This window comes from Acipenser ruthenus, chromosome 7 (assembly GCF_902713425.1).
Source record: "Acipenser ruthenus chromosome 7, fAciRut3.2 maternal haplotype, whole genome shotgun sequence".
Classification (NCBI taxonomy): Eukaryota; Metazoa; Chordata; class Actinopteri; order Acipenseriformes; family Acipenseridae; genus Acipenser; species Acipenser ruthenus.
Genome location: NC_081195.1, coordinates 20,229,366 through 20,247,632, shown reverse-complemented (window position 1 = coordinate 20,247,632; position 18,267 = coordinate 20,229,366). Strand labels below are relative to the sequence as shown.

General features: G+C 38.3%; 1 protein-coding gene across 1 annotated transcript in view; it reads right to left on the bottom strand.

Annotated features, from left to right (window-relative positions):
* The window catches only part of LOC117416148 (hexokinase-1-like), a 47,093-nt gene extending 33,800 nt beyond the window's left edge, over nucleotides 1-13,293 (bottom strand). The window contains exons 1-2 of the mRNA XM_034027216.3: nucleotides 13,013-13,293; nucleotides 59-221 (exon numbers count right to left, since the gene is read on the bottom strand). Coding sequence (XP_033883107.1) covers nucleotides 59-221; nucleotides 13,013-13,075 — 226 coding nt within the window. The 5' untranslated portion in view covers nucleotides 13,076-13,293. The remainder of the gene's footprint in view (nucleotides 1-58; nucleotides 222-13,012) is intronic.
* Between the last annotated feature and the right edge of the window lie 4,974 nt (nucleotides 13,294-18,267).

The following is an 18,267-nucleotide window of genomic DNA, read 5'->3' as shown; positions in this document are numbered from 1 at the left end:
GGCGGCAAGGAATCCTTTATAACCAAAGCACCACACGTAGCATGTTTCTGTATTGTACCTGATCCATCAGGTATGGACCTCACAAACGTGGGCAGCATCTTGACTGTAGCTGTAGGATTGGTGTCCCTGGCCAGGCCACTGTCGAGATCCTTCCTGAACCGACACAGGATGTCCAGGAGCATTTCATCTGAGAAACGCATAGCATACAGGTATTTGTCGATCTAAAAGCAAAGAAATAAAAATGCTCAATAAAGGTAAGCCTTGTTTTTAAGGCCACCTCAGTAAAAATCCCACCTCACAATTAATGACAATTTTGTACAGACTTGATTTGTTCCTCTTGGCAGCCATACAAAGCCTAAAATATAAAATACACTACCAGAACGACTGGAGTAAATTTCATATAAATTTGAAAATATACCCCTAAAAATATCTATTGTCCCTGAATAGATTTACAGTAATTGTAACATGTTCAAATACACATACGTGGATATAAGTGTTACCCCATGTATTAGTAATTTACTTCCAAAGCAGAATGAATGGGTGAGAAATGTTCCTCATTTTAGTCATCAGAATGGGTTTCCCAAGACTGGTACAACACCCAATTGGCAATGGGGAATGTTACAACCTTGACATGAGTGAACATGATATACTCAGTGAACTTGCATGGACTGGGCATAAGGTCTGTAGTCCAACTGTAGATGCTGTAACCTGTATGCCAGTTAAAACTTATAGAAAACTAAATCAAGTAGAATAACGTTTCAGCTGGTGTCTTCTGATTAAAACTGGGTTTGTTGACTACCAGGACTGGAACAATATTCAGTGGACTTAGGGTTACCTTGTGACTCCATGAACACTAGGACAGTTTGAGACAGTTCAGGCTTTTCAACTCGTATTGCAATGCATTCTGGTAAGTGTAGTCCTGCTGTGAAAGGCACCTGAGACAGGTAAGACTTATCAGAATGCATAGCGATGTGAGTTGAAAAGTCTGAACTGTCCCAAACTGTCCTAGTGTACATGGAGTGATATAGTAACCCTAAATGTTGTCCAATTGATTTACTTCCTGATTTATATGATTTAAGTGCACAGGCGAGAATTAGTGTTGGTATAATTTGTATGTGGAAATGGGTTTATTGTGTGTCTTTTTGGAGTTGATTTGTGTGATTAAATTATTGTTTACAGACGGGCGCTCGATTGAGACTTGCTGCCTGCTAGGCTTGGTTGAGGGGAAGGGCAGCAAGTGATTGGCTGTGCTGGTCCTCAATCAGCAGGTGGACGGGTCTTGAACGAGTCTCCATCAGTTTAGAAACATCCGGTGGAGATCGCTCAGGATGACTGCAATGCCGTGCTACAGAGGGGAGCTGCGTATATTCGAGAGTAGAGAGTCCGCTCTGCAGGAATGACAGCTACACAACCCTGAAACTGCAAGCAGTGCTTGTGAAGGCAATGCCCAGCCTAGGCTGTATGAAGCAGCAGGAGTCGTCGTATGAATACCAGCTCATAAGTGGGTTAGTTTGATCCCAGGAAGTAATGTACAGCGAGGGTTACATAGTATAGCCGGTTCCTGGAGCGGGACACCCCGTTTATAAGTAGGGGTCTACCTAAATCGCGATTTCGTGGAAATCGTGAAATTGAGGGGTCACCGCGAAATTCACCTCTTTGGGGCCAATGCATACAAACAAGTACAGAGAGGAAAAACCTTGTTTAAATGAACTACTGCACAACGCAAGCGATGCAAACTATGTGTCTTCCTTCTGTAGATAGCCCTTTTTTTATTCCTAATTTGAATTTTTAATGAATCAGAGCAGTAATAGTGCTCCTTCTGTTTATTAAATGCTTAAAAATGGATTGGGTGGTTGTAGGCCACAGCAAATCCCAAGCAATAGGCAGTCTGGGTGATTGCAGTGCTTTTACAGGTTTAACAGCATTAATTCTTCAACACAGTAATACAGGTATGGTTTCACATACTCAGCCCTTAGGCTAGACATGCAAACCGCTAAAGCGCCCACCACTAAATCCTAAAACATCCAATATTTCACTCTCCAAAGCTAAAATATAATTCATATACCTTATAGCAATGCATCAATATAAAGGAGATATAAATTCAAAATTGTTTTTACCTTCCACTATATGGAAGTGTAGTCGTAGAATGCAATGTAAAAACAAGAACTGTCTTCAAATGCAGACTTCTAAATACGACCAAACAGCAACCAGCTTTTTCAGAGATCTTCAGAGCATGGACCACACAACTTGTAGTTAGCAAGTCGAGTGATACTTGACTGGGATTTTACCTCGGCTTTTATGGAGTTTTTTCTCCATTTAATATGCCAGAAGACCCAATTAAATCTAATTATTTGCTCTGTTTTGACAGTGCTTATCTTTGTGTGAATAATATATTTCAGAAGGTACCGGTGACTCCCTTTTCAAAATTAATTGAATGTGAGCTCATGGTTCACTATCTTCTACCCATCCTTCCTCTAAAAATTAGGTGAACTGGAGTTCACAGGGTCCTTGCACCAGGTGCAATACAAGTATATGTGTGGAGATGTTTGTTTAATACATAACACCAGCTTATACAAGTATATATAGTAAACAAGCCTTGCGGCTCGGGTTCATTTCGCCCTTTAACTGACAGACCCAGACACAAGATAGAAGATTTAAAGCGCGGGATGCACTATTTTTAATAACAAAAATAAAACGAAAACAAACACCTAGCTCTTACGAGCACTAGATAAACACAAGCTGGAACCTTCTCTAATAAGCCGAACAGCTAAGCTGACCAGCAAGTCTCGCTTCAACTGTCAAAACCTATTTTTTCAGGCCCAGCACCGCTCTGCTACAAGCAGTTAAAGAAGAGGTCACAAAATTAGTTATTTTCCTTTAGTAGGTGCACGGTGTACTAAAGTCATTAAATCCAGTTTACACTTAATCCAGGGCGACTTAGAAGATATCAAATTTTTACATACAATTACCCATTTCTACAGTTGGTTTTTACTGGAGCAATCTAGGTAAAGTACCTTGCTCAAGGGTACATCAGCAGTATCCCCCATCTGGGATTGAACCCACGACCCTCCAGTCAAGAGTCCAGAACCCTGACCACTACTCCACACTGCTGCCCTGGATACCAATCAGATTTAGATTGGGACTTTGACTAGGCCATTCCAGAACCTTGATGTTATTCTTCAATAACCATTCTGAAGTAGATTTTGATGAGTGCTTTGGATCGTTGTTGTGTTGGAACGTCCAGTTGCGCTTTAAACCAAGTTTTGTAACAGAGGATTTCAGATGATTGGACAATATATTTTGGTATGATATGGACAAACAGCCCCATAGAAGGATATTACCACCTCCATGCTTGACAGTAGGCATGGTGTTTTTTCTTTGTACGCCTCACCTGACATTCTCCAAACGTAAAGACTGTCAGGGTGACCAAATAGCTCGATATTTGTTTCAACACTCCACAAAACCTTTGACCAGAACTCATATCCATCATTCAAATGTCGTTTTGCAAACTTTAAGCGATTGTCCTTGTGACCTTTTTTATAAGAGTGGCTTTTTCCTTGGCCTGTGACCATTGAGACCTTCACTATGCAATACTCGACCTATGGTTGAAATGGAAACCCCAGTCCCACTTGAATATCTTTGGCAGTCCTTCTCGGATTATTATTAAACTTGCTCACATTTCTTCTACTTGTTCTTGGTGAAAGCACCTTCTTTCTTCCAGACTAAGGGAGCGTTGAGACTTGTACTTCTTGATAATAGAAACAATAGTTGAAATATGAATATTCAAATGCTTGGAAATCTTCTTGTATCCTTCTCCAGCTTTGACAATAAATAATTTTCTTCCTAAGGTCTTTAAATAGCTCTTTACTTTTTCCCATATTGACTTATTGGTAATGACAGCAATCATCCTATGCCTTACCCTTTCATACTCTCTAAGAATGTTCACCTACAATCCAGCATTTTCTAGACTTTTCTAGAATTAGGTTCTGCATTATCATATTGAAATTTCTAGTACCTTGTAGATAATACTATCATGGCATCAAAGGGTATGAATACTTTTGAATTAGCATTTTTGGAGTTTTGCAAAAAACAAAAAAATGCTGAAATAATTAATTGTAGACATCTATTTCTTGTAACTTTTTTTCACACATCCAAAAAAGCAAAACTTTTGCTACAAAAGATTTTTCCTAAAATTCTTTGTTTTTGAGAAATTTCTAGAAATTATAAATTTCCATTGGGGTATGTAAACTTTTGACTACAACTGTATCTTAAATAGGTGATTTAAAATGGTACAGCAATCTCCCTTTAATCTCACAAGCCCCCTTTCTAATAGCATTCTCTCACTGGTTAAATTCCTGAACAAAATACTTAAAATTGGCTTTAAAGATCTATTATTATACTGTTCACACCTAATTTTGGGATAACCCTACTACAGTGTTTGATTCCCTGCAATAGTTCATTCAGAACAAGATATTCTTTCATGCTCCACAGTTAAAAACAATCAAAAGTCAGATTGCTATGACAATCATCCGTTTAAAATCTGTCTGCATTATTAGAATGCAGTGATGCCACTGCTATAGCAACAGAATTTAGGGATATCACTGATGGACTTGTGGAATTCACAAGGTATTTAAATTATGCTTATTTTTAGTCAGTTTTAATGATGAAAACTGTTAAAACAGACATGATCAGTTTACCTGGAAATGAGGCCTCTGTAGTTTTGAGATAATTGCAATACATCCTGTAAATGACAAGTGAAAGAAGACAGTCTATAGCTGTCTCAAACTACAGTAGCTTTGGGCCTAATGGGGACCTTGTTTTTTGTCCCTGTGTCGACAGAAACTATGTTGCTATGTGGTTACAGTGTCACATGACTCCTCTTAAAGAATCATAGACACCTGTTTCAAAGCCAGCTAGCTAGAGATAACGGCTATATACAGAACAATCCCAATACTGGAGTAACAAAACTCAGAACCACTCAGAATGAAAAAATAACACTATAAAGTTCAGCATCGATGTTTTGACATACGGACTTATCAGTGTGTGCCAGCCAGACATGACAGCATGTTGCAACAGGAAATATCTTATCAGTCTTACTCAGTCCTTATCTATCTGCTTGAGCTATTTACTCATTATATGTAAATATGCAAATATAGTACTCATAAAAGGTGATGAGAAATTATGCTGAGTTGTGTGCACTTGACTAGTTTCTTGAAGTTTACGTCAGATGCCTTGGGTACTTTCCCTCACGGCACTGCAAGCACCCATACATCCTGATCTAAACACCAACCTGCCTGCCATTCAGTTCTGGGTCCCTGAATCACGCTGAATCGTGCAAATAAGTGATGGTTTTGTAAAGTGGGCTTCCACTGGGGGCTAGGTTGAGATATCCAAATCACTTGCAGTTGGATTTGAATTTATTTTTTATTTATTTTTTTTATACCACATTTACCAACGGTATGCCAAGAATAACCAGTTTATTTCAGTTTCCCACTAAACGCTATAATTTAGGAGAACAAATGCTCCTTTTAAATTTATATTTACTTCCTGCTCTATAATGAAAGCTTGCTGTGGCACAGCCAAAACTTAATGTAAATAAACTAGACTTTCAACAATGTCTGCATAAGTCAAGAGAAGGCTAAGATTTAGAATAAGGCAATAAATGGACAACAATTAATTATGGTTTAGTTTAAAACTGAACATGACCTACTTAAAAGATGCTGGAACTACAGTATGCACCAATTCTTCTGATTGTCTGTTATATTTTTACAGTAGCCCCATCCTTTTTATACTGTTTTTTTTTTTTTTTGGTGATGCATAGCCAAACCTGTGCTGCACTTTTTCTGCACATTAAATACTAAGAGGATGCTTCTGGATCAGTGTGTGTGTGTGTGTGTGTGTGTGTGTGTGTGTGAAGGTCAAGTGTGATGTAGTCAGTGACTGTGCAGAACTCCATCCCTGTGTCTCTCTCTGCAGCACCCTCCACTGCACATTGTGCTGGCCGACATACATTCTGAGTCAGTGGTTAAACGCTTTTCTTATTTAATAATACAGAAATAAGCACTCTCCCAGGCTCTGAAGACATGTTAACATGTTAAGTCCCCCTGACTGAGCTTTTACATGGTTACAGGACAGAGGACATCTGTGTAAAATCAATGAGATGTTAAATCAATGTCCTATTGTAAGTGACTCTGCATATAATGCACAGTTCACAGCCTACCTCTGTAAAGCGCTTTGTATATAATATATAATAAAGGGATGTAATTTTAGAAATGCAAGATACATTTATCCCAAAAATGAGAAAAGGTAAACTTAAGAAAAAAGAAACCACGATGGGTAAATTGATTTATTAAGCTGGGTATTCAAAATTTAATAAAATTATATCTTTCTATTAAATCAAAGGGAGCAGCCTCACAAATAGAATACAGAGAGGCCTGTAGAGACCTTAAAAAGCAGACTAGGAGAGTGAAAAGGGAATTAGAGAGACAAGTGGTGTCAGATAGTAAACTTAATCCAAAAGGGTTTCAATATGTTAATGCTAAAAGGAAACTGAAAGAGGAAGTCAGTAGTTTACATGACAGCAGTGGTAATTTAGTGACTAAAGACTACCAAATCGCAGATGTACCTAATCAACACTTTGTACAAGTATTTACAAAGGAGGATTTGTACAATATACCAAGGTTAACATAACATACACAAACATCATTACCAGTGTTTGTTATAGAAGAGAATTAAGTACTAAGGGAGCTAGCAGCACTTAGAATAAACAAATCCTCAGGGCCCAACGGAATCTGTCCAGGAGTCCTTACGGAAACTAGAGAACAGATTTTTAGAGAACCAATATGTTATATATTCAATAAATAATGGAGCCATCCCACTGGACTGGAAATTGGCAATGTTGTTCCTATATTTAAAAAGAGAGATACATTTGAGACTGGGGACTACAGACCTATGTTTAACATCAATCATATGTAAAATCATGGAAACTATAATAAGGAGGAATATTTATATAGTAACAACATATTATAAGTGGCAACCAACATGGCTTTAGGAAGGATAGATCTTGTTAAATTTACTAGATTTTTTTCAGGAGGTGACTACTCGAGTGTTCAATGATAGTGGGTATGACATCATCTACTTAGATTTTCAAAAAGCATTTGACAAAGTGCCGCACGAAAGGCTATATCTAAAGATCAAATCAGTAGGAATAAATGGTAAAGTAGCAGCATGGATTCATAACTGGTTACAATATAGGAAGCAGAGAGTTATAATTAGAGGCCAGGCATCAAACTGGAGTAACGAAACAAGTGGGGTACCACAGGGATCAGTACTGGGACCATTGCTATTCTTCAACTATATAAATGACATAATCAGTAAACTATGCAAATTAGCAAACGACACAAACTGGCAGGGGTAGCCAACTCCCAATTAGCAACTTTAATAATACAAAGAGATTTAGACAAGATTCAAGCTTGGGCTGACACATGGCAGATGAAATTTAATGTGAATAAATGCAGTCTTGCACATAGGGTGCAAAAACATTACAGGCAAGTACAGCATGAATAGTAACAAAATAGAGGAATCTCTGTTTGAAAAGGACTTGGGGGTAGTAGTGGATGAATCTCTTAAGCCAACTAGACAGTGCAGAGAAGCTATAAAAAAGGCAAATAGAATGTTAGGTTATATGTTCAAGGCAGCTGAATTCAAATCTAGAGAAGTTATATTAAAAGTTTACAATGCACTGGTACGACCACACCTAGAATACTGTGTCCAGTTATCACAAGAAAGACATTAAGGCAATGGAGAGAGTAGAAGAGAGCAATACAAGTAATTTCATGATTGAAGGGCATGTCATATGAAGATAGACTGAAAGCATAATCTGCATAGCCTAGAAAGAAGAGCCAGAGGCAACTCAATAGAGGTATTTAAAATTGGTGGCACAGTGATATGAATGGTACTGAAATGTAGGTGACATCGAGTACATCTCACATGCCAAGGAAATAGGATAAAAAACAACCAGTTAGCTATTCACTGCAGTGTAGCTTTAGGTGCCACATGTCATGAAGTAGGCAATGTAAATACCTCGGGTGGAACTACGTTGATGGTGATGTGGTCTGTAGCAAACCCAAAAAGCCCTCCCTTAGATCAAGGATAATATATTATATATGTGTTTATATTATTATCCTAGATGTGTCTCTACTTTTTTTGTGTATGAGGCGCTGGAGATAGTGAGTAGTTTACTGGTGCCCGCAAATCCTGTGCATTCAGTCAATAGGAAAGCTTGTGATTCCTGCAAGCAGACAGGGAGCCTTCCCATTGGCTGTCTGGTGTGGAAACAGCGGTACGTGCTGCCAGGGGGGCTGCACGGCCTGTAGCCTCAGTGACAGGCAAGTTACCAGATGAGATAGACTGGAGTTAGTAAGAGGTGAGACGCTCATCATTTCCACAATGTATATTTATTTTTGTGTAAGCAAAATCAAGTGTTCCTAATATTTGCACCATAGACTTATTTTTTTACCATGCGCTTTATAAATATCAGCTCATTGCATTACCCCCACACCCCACACACATTTTTATTTTTTAATTTCTACCGTTTTCAGAAATTGGAAAACTGAAAATATTGTTTGTTCTTTTCACTTTTCAGTTTTTATCTATAGTTTGAAAATTGAAGAAAAAAAAGCAACCCTCAGACCGCGGTAAAACTCCACATTTGTGTTTTTTATTTGCAAAAAAGCAGAAGAAAAATATTATAGTAAGCTGTAAAAATAAAGAGCAAGGTGTAGAAACAAATAGCAAGCTGTTAAAATCAACAGCAAGCTGTAGAAACGAATAGCAAGCTGGAATAGTGAACTGCAGGCTGGAATGGCGAGCTGGATTAACGTGATTCACTAACGTATGATACAACAGTGCTTTCCAAAGCTACAGTTACTCAAAACATTCCACTCTGAAGCTGGTACATTACACAACTGATCTACACGGAAACCCCTCCCCTTCCAGGCATTTCACAGCCATTTCCTTCAAAATACACATGCCTCCGGAAGTAAACAGTACAGGCCACATATCAAGTCATTCTGTATAAGTAAAAGAGAGCATGGCCAACTGTTTAATTGTAAAGCCAACTCTCAAAGCAGAATGATCTTGTGGAAAACTACAACATGCCTGTGTTCTGTGAAACAGCTTACTGTATACATCTGGATGACACTTTTATAGTTGTCATTTATCATTCATAGTATGTAAGGCAGTAAACATTCAAATTTAAATGGAAATAAAAATCATTACGGGTATAATATTTTACTAAGCATTTAACCGCACATGTTTATGAGGTTCTTGCATTAATTACTTAATATTTTTTCAAAAAGTTATCAAATTATCTAGGTACCTTGTAAACTACTGTAATTATATAGTGTGTTAAAATCAATGCCAACATTAACATAAATACAACATTTAAATATAAAGAAGTCTTTAAATACAAAATCAAGTCCATTTTTTAACTGAAAACCAGCATTTACACAGAAGGCTTAAACATTCAATTAACCATAAATTGTAATGTTGGGATGAATTTTGAACCATATTTGATAGATAGATAGATAGATAGATAGATAGATAGATAGATAGATAGATAGATAGATAGATAGATATTAATAAACGATATATATATATATATATTTTACTTTTAATTGTCTAGAAAACAATATTTGAATTTGTATTGTATTACAGTAACAAAATCTCTCAGTACAATAAACCCAGCACCACATCAAATTAAAAAAGAGAAAAACTATACTGTACAGCAGAATGTGTGTTTTTTATTTCAAACCTTATTAATGCATTGGTATCCTCTGCATCTTTTTGATACAGTTATTTATAAATTACGATATATGAACAAATATAAACATGGTCATTTTTTTGGCAGTGAATACATTTAAAGTAGTGTTTGTTTGAATGTTCGAATATTTGTCCCAGTACCAGTATATTTACAGCCTTAGTGATCTTACACACTGTTTTTTGGTAACAAGCTCAGGTCTACAGCACAGACTATGTTTGACCATAGCTGTAGTAAACTTCTAAAGGAAACACTCAGACCAGCCCCATTGAACAAATATATACTGTATATACAGAGCACAATCTGAACAGGTTCCAAGCAGGTCTACCTAGCTGCTGGCAGGCTGCACACTTTCTCTAGTCACTGTGTGAGTCACAATCAGTCAGAGTGAAGGGCATTGCAAGGGTAATTTTTCCTATCCAATTTGTTGAATGCTGATCAGGTCGCAAATGCTAAACTGAAAAGCCTTCAGGCTTCAGAGTCTAGTGTTTGGAGCTGCTGGAACATGAATGGCACATGTAATTACTATTGTAGTGTAACCAAAATAATCAAATTCAGTTCGAGCCCCTACAGTGTCTGGCATTATAATTGTAGAGCAGCAGTCTGAATCTGGAGAGATACATTCATATGTTTTTGTATATACACACTTCCTTCAAATAAATCCTACAAAAATCCTGTTGGTTGTGCTTCATGCATTTAAACACAGGTACTCCTACTTCCTAATGATGCTTTTCTATAGAGGATAAAAAAAAAAAACATACTCCCCAAGGTCACTGTCTTTTTGCTGCTAGCACAGCAGAGCAAAGAGCACTGCAGCTACTAACAAACTGCAGGGGTCTGCCTACAATACCTTCCAGGCCACAGAGTTCTTCTACCTAAGGATGTAATCTACACTCAAGGGTTAGGAAGCACTAACTAAAGAATGTATATTTAATATAGTATTAGGGGGTATGACTCCTATAGTAGAAGTATGAATCTTATCGTTAAGGCTGGGTCATGCTTGAGTCTTGCGAGCAACTAGCTTCAGAAAAATTCAATCCTGTCTTCCGTGGATCGCCAGACAGTCACACGACTGTCTAGAGTAGAAATCGCCCTTCGTGCCAGTCACATGATTGAAGTATGATACAGGAAATTAAACGGGTTTCTGTCAAACTCGTCACATATATTACATATAATTAAAGCAACACAATAAAACTAGAATTAAAAAATGTAGAGAAAAACAATAAAACAACTACACTCGGTGGACAAGTAAACCTGCTTGTCTCCACTGACTGTGAGCTTTTCAGATACAAGTTATTCCAAGCAGTGGATGGGGATTATATTTTCATATACCAGTAATGATCCTTGAGAAAGAAGGGGTGAGCCACTCTTTCTAAATTGATTTTACAGATTACCTGGCATATCTCAGTATAATTTTGGAAATACAGATATAGGCATGTATACAGTATGTTCTCTGGTTACTATGATGTCGTACAGTAAATTCCCAACCAAATCCTTAGGATATAAAGAATACATAAAGAACGCTTTGGGATGTTTTCACAGACCTCAATTAGCACTAATCATGGACTACCTAACCTAAGGCAACATTAGATAGTCCAATTAGTGCCAATGGGGGCCTGTGAAAGCATGTTAAAATAACCTTGTCTTTCTGTTTTAAAAAAAAATATAATAAAATTATATTTAGTACCGTGTTTCATCACTTAGTGATATGTTCTCTCAAACATACAATGTCCATTTTCAATAATTACATCCGATATGTGTACATTTACAATGTGCCACAGGTAGCAATAACATGGTTGTCCTTATCATATTTGTATTATTTGATACCTTAATTTAATCAAGTCTTCTTATTGATGATATGTAGCTGGACGCCCGTAACCTTGGCCAGGGGTCATCATACACATGACCCAATCTCCTGAAAGACTGACCATATATGATCATGGAACCCGCTTTGCTCAAGTGTTTAGTTAAGATAGCCTCTACCCTTCCCTTGTTAACCTAAAGACACACAGCCGTGAATTCTATCACAATGAGATCATTGGAGCCCCCATTCCCAGGTCCTCTGTCCTCTTGGCTGGTTCTGTATTGGAAGCAAATCAGGATACATCAGCTTCCTACCATAGCCAAGAGCCCTGTCATTATCATACCGGCAGTCTGGAATAAAACTGAACATCACTTCCTATACTATCATGTAAGGGTGACACTGTCATCAGTCTGCCAATGGCTGGTATATTTTAGATAAATCAATCATACAACATAACACAGAAATAAACACAATGCCAAATTACCCTTACAGAGTACCCGTCAATTTTGTCCAGTTTGTTTGCCAGCATTGGTTATAAGATCAAATATAAAATTAAAATAACTATTTCAATATGACATCACTAGCAACATTATTATTAGTGTTATTATTGATATTATTAGCATTTAGTTTTTTTAATTCCATGCAATAATTAAATTAAAAGGAATCTGATTACCTACGATGGCAATTCCAGGGGCGATGCTCAGACTAGCATAAACTATAGATCTGTATTTAAAATATTAAGTGTATCTTAATACGCATTGCTATTTAATATATAGGGACATGTTGAGCACATGATTAGTTCATAATGTGTAAAAAATAATGTAATTGTGTGTAAAAATAATGTGATATCTTGTAACAATTGTAAGTCGCCCTGGATAAGGGCGTCTGCTAAGAAATAAATAAATAATAATAAGACTTTACAGCAGAAATAGGATGCACTAATTGACACAGGCCTTAAAGGGAAAATGAATTCAAATTAAATGTGGCTTCAGCAATTTACTCAGCTAAGAACACATATCTGCTTTAGTTACAGCTGGCTCCTTTATTCTAATGTTGAGCTCAAGCATTATAAATTACACATTCACAATGTCTTGAAATTACTTCTACCTCCTTGTTTCAAGGACACCGCAGAACCATGAAACACGGCTTCGTCTTTTAATATCTTGTATATTTCAAGGCTAGGGGCTGCCAGCATCCATGATATTACAGATGGCTGCTTTTCAACAGCGTTGTATACGAAACACATTATGTTTATGTAAAATATACGCACAATTACATGTAACATGTCAGCGCTGTTGCATTTCTGTAATGATGCTGAGTGATGACAACAGCTTCTGCAGAACACATCTGTACCTGGTTTATGGGATTACCTTCACCATAACACTCACCTTTTTGACCTGGTCGTCCTTTAATTCTGTAAAATAATAGGCCAGAAGCTGAGCAGCTATCATCCTGCCTGGAGGGTATGATGGGAGATGAGAGAGAAAAAGACAAAAACAGCTAAAAGCAGTGCAGTAGCGATCCAAGCAGTCACTGCAAAAGTCACCAACAGTCCCTTAAAAATGGATTAGCCCTCTTCCCTTTGAGCTGTGAAAAAAATCCACATACAGTTCGTTCATTAGGCTGTGGCTGTGTCCTCTGCTAACAACCAGTGTAAAGATGCAGTAATGCTATTGCTGGGTGGTAACCAGCCAAAGCCAGCCCACTCCCTGTACTCCTGCCATTGGCTAAGGGCTTTGCTGCACAAGGAGTGTGGGAGGGAGCAAACGGTCTGTCCCTCAAGCTTCTTCTGTGGCAGGGGGAGGGAGAAGCTACTGTACTGTCAGAATCCCAGGCCCTATCTACATCACTAAAGCACGTTCAGCACGTCTCTTTCTATAAGCATCCACATGTACATGCATTTGAATTAGTAGTATGCATAACCAGTCAGTGCTGCCCACACAACCCATTTCATAGTACTGGAATTTCTGAAGAAAGAAACATAATGCATAACCCTGTTGTTCATATTGCTGTGTAATGTATCTGAAAAAGAAATGCCACAAATATTTTGTAGCTACCTATATACCAGTACCCACACATAATACATATTTTATATACAGTACATGTAGAACACTAGGAATTCACCCTTGACATGACTGATTTAGTTTAATGCAAATCTCTGATCTGTATTCTGTAATACATACAGTATTAGAAATCACGAAGCAACTCAAAAGGCCAGATTTCAGAATATTCCAGTACATCTTATTTTACCATAAGTGTTGTGCATGGTAGACTGCCAACTGACAAACAATGGCATGGATAATAGCATTACCATTGTATTGCATTCTTTTAATTTAATTATTTTTTAAAAACATGATTTATAGGGACAACTGTACATATTAACTTATACAAGCTGCATTTTCCTAATGCAGCAACACGACAAACCTTTTTAAATTGTAAGAGCTCAGTTGTTAGGTGCTTCCATGTCTAAAATATCTCCATGGATAACCAAGATGATTTTTTATGACACTTCTTATTCATGTAGGACATCTGTAATGCTGAAGGTTCTGCTGTTTTCCCATAGAACCAATGTTAAAGCCAGGCTCAAATATAATGCCACAGTAAAAGCTTTAGACAACTATCCAGCGATTTCTATGAAGGACATGTATTCACTAATCAACTGACATCTGTATACAATTAGTTGTCTATAAATGGTGTTTTTGAAATGATATATTGACAGCAGTGAAGGCAGTTAAGGGACGAATAGCTAGGCTCCCTGTTATCTATAGTAAGAGTATGACCTTGACAAAGACACTTGTGTGCTTTAGTCTTGGTGAGCTGCAAGCAGAAAACGGTTCCCTGATAAAATAAGGAATTCCCTTCAAAGTAACCTGCGTTTACTGTACAGCAACCCGAATTAACCACTTATTTGGTCTAACCAGTCAGGTAAATCAACACATTGTAGTCTTTTGCAATACACTGACTGTGAATTCATATTGCTTAAAATTATCCTTCATAATGTATTGAAATATATCTGTGTTCATGAAAACACAGCATTAGAATTATTTTCTATGGGTTTCTATGCTATATTTTATCATCAAACAGTTTCACATTATGACGTGGGCAGTTATAGGGTTAAAATCCCTCCCTATTGCAGTGTATGGTCATTTCCGCACATAACGTAAACAGAGCTGTGTTCTGTCTCATATGACCAATGACATACCTCTTGATGTTTCGCTCCAGCTACACATCCTCTCCCCAAGCTCTCCCTCCTCCACAATATTGAAGGCTTTCATTTAATGACATACCTATTAAGACAGCATCTCTGGACAAGCAGGATTTCTAAATAAAAGAATGAATGATAGAGATTAGTTAGAAATGGAGATTAGTTTTTTTTTTCATTGTCCTTGCCATCTCTCCCAGTTTGGACCCCCCCCCCCCCCCCCAACAACCAACTAACCCACTTTTGACTGTTTGGTCTGAAAAGGAAGGAAGTAGATGTGGGTGGGGTATGTGTCTACTGAAAATCACGCCTTCCTTAGAAAGTCCAGCCTTAAAACAAAGCAGTAAGTTCCTCTCAGTTTATAGGATCATAGTGAAGAATCTTACACTTTTTCCAAGTGATTTGGAGCAGCCCACATATGGAAGTTTACTAGTTTTATCTGTATTTGAATTATCTATGCTTATGAATCTCAGCTTTGAAATCAGGAAGTACTCAAAAGGAACCAGCAACTAGGATTCCACAGGCTCAGATAATTCCAGATGGATTTTGTTATATAAAAAACTAATAAAACTCCACTCCAGATCAACAGAACTAAGAATGACTGTAAACATCATAATAAGATATAAAAAAAAGGTTAAAAAATAAATAAATAAATAAAAGCACATTCAAAGCTATTAAAACAGGGACAGACTAAATATCCTTGTAAAATTGGTAATAAGAAGTGAAAAATTACCTCCTGAACTTCCCAATCGGCATGAAAATGTGTAAGGGCTTGACAAGATTAACCGTTCTGGCCTCATTGGAGTTAATCTGACCTACAGCACAGGAAATGATTCTGCACCAGGACAATTATGCTGTATTTTTAAAACAAAATCTGATCTGATCTGTAGTGCAAAATAAACTACCAGAACCTAGAGCTCTTCAGCAAAGGGAAAGGGGACCGGCATTAATGTTGCAAGTGCAAATAAAAAGCAACTAAATTAATTTAAAAAGCCTTGGTTACAATGTGTGTTTTGAATACAGTACCTTTATCAATTGTATTTCACATCTTTAGGGCAGCTATCGGAACCTTTATCTACAGTATAAACCTTTAAGATATACATTTCATTGTTATTAGTTCATTAAACAGCCTACAGCTGTACAATATAACAAAACTGAAGGAGAGGCTACCATTAGCAGACTCACATCACATTCTCTGCTGTTTTACTCATATTATTATGCTCTAGTAGCCTTCTTTACCCTTCATCTAAACTGTCTGACCACTGGAGCCAAAAACAATGTGAGAGGCTTGTGTCTTGTAGCTGGCAAAATTCCCATAACGCTTTTGTCTGTCTCTCCTGTCTTTCCCAATAACTGGCCAGTGGGGAAATGAATTGAACTCAAAAACCAAGATTGAAAGTGTACAGAAAGCATAGTGTCAAGATATTTTTCATATTTACATTTTTTCATATTCAACGTTGCTGTGTAATTTTTTTTATTTGTTTTACCGAATTTCATTTTGGAATCTTGCATTCATTTAAATCCAGCGACAGAATGATCAGGGCAATCATACTGTTCGAAATGACACCACATTGCTAAGTGTAACAGCAGTGTTGTGTTGATGCAGTGCTGTTACGCATTCTGACCCCTGTCGGTGAGATGAGATGAGGTTAAAAGCTCTATAACCAGGGGTTCACATAACTTTTATCATTAGGTTCTCACATGAGTACCAGCAGAAATGGTACTCACAAAAATGAGCAGTCATCATCGAGGTCGCTGTCTAGCTCCATCTCCTCCTGTTCTAACAATTGGGATGTCAAGGATCAGGGGTGCAAATTTGGATCTAGACTCTAGTGCCAGGGTACCTCATATAGCGTGAGCAACATTAAATTCTGGCGCCAGTGGACATGTTTCATTTATTGTTACTATTTATTTATTTATTTATTTTATTCATTAGCAACCTTAGATGGTGATAGCTTGTCATTCTGTCTGGACTACTCAAATGACCCACCCACTCATCCACATACACAGGACAGAAGTTGTAAGAGGTTATTAATTAGGGCGTGTAACAGGGCGAGGAGCCCTGTACAGTTATTGTTTATTTATTTTTAGAACAGGGTTTCCCCTTCTGCCCCCGTGCAGTGTATTTTGTATTTGTTTTGTTTTATGATTTATTGTATTTATATTTATATGATGGCGAAGCGCCGGGTGTTTTGTTATATTATTTATTTAGAAACGTATTTAAATGACGGCGTAGCCGCATTGTTTGTATTATTAAGCAGCGTGGATGGGAAGCCCATTCAAATTTAAAATACCTTGTGGGAATGCGTGACTGTCAGCTGGTGATTATTGAATTAGCTGGCAGTCACGCATAGTAATGCTACCTGTGCAGACTGTGGCCGAGGGGTAATGAGAGAATTGATAGCCAGTTAACCCCTCGGCCAAGATATAAAAAAACCTGCTGTTTTAGCTGCAGTGGTGGGTGTATGAGGAGCGAGAGTGGAGAGAGCGAGAGCGAGAGAGAGAGAGAGAGAGAGAGAGAGAGAGAGAGAGAGAGAGAGAGAAAGCGAAACTTAAAATAAATATACAGGAACAGTGACAGCGACAAGCCAGCCTGACCTGTATTTATCATTTTATGTTCGTGATTTGTTTTATTTAAAATATTTATTTTGCTCTGCGAGCAGTTTTTTCTGTTTGCACTTTTTATTTATTTTTGTATTATTTAAATAAAACGGCGCCGCCGCGTCTTTTGTTTAAAACTGCAGACTTGGTGTCAGTGTGTTTACCTTCCTGCTTCTGCCTTGACGTCACTGCCCAGCGCCTCCTGGAAACAGACAGAAGAGGATACTGCAGTTTTCTGGGGTTTTTTTGCATTTTTTTCGTTTTTTTTCTAATGTGTGGAGTGAGAAGGAGAGTGAGGAAGGAGGATGGGAGGAAGAAGGAGGAAGAGCTGCAGACAGCAGCAGCTGCAACAACAGCAACAGCAGGCACAGGAGGAGATCAACTGGGAAGCCCTCCTCCACAGCATAAGCCAGGTGTACTGTTGCTGCATCTGTGGGGAGCAGCCATTTCCCAGTTAATTGCCCCGTCCCCGAAGACTGGGATTACAGCTGCAGGAGAGGAGACAAGTGGGAGGAGCCCGAATGTCCTGTGCCTGAGAGGGAGGAGCCCGAACGTCCTGCGCCTGTGGGAGGAGCCCAAACGTCCTGCGCCTGAGTGGGAGGAGTCGGTGTGTCCACAGCCCAAGAGGGGGGAGTCGGTGCGTCCACAGCTCAAGAGGGGGGAGTCGGTGCGTCCACAGCCCAAGAGGGGGGAGGCCGACTGTCTACAGCCCACATCTCCGCCAGCAGAGGGAGAGTACCTGCTGGTCCCACCACCACCCGAGAGAGAGGAGCAGGAGCTGCCTCTCTCTTCAGGACAGGACGGACTGGGACAAGATCCAGAGGGTCCGTTGCAGCCCTG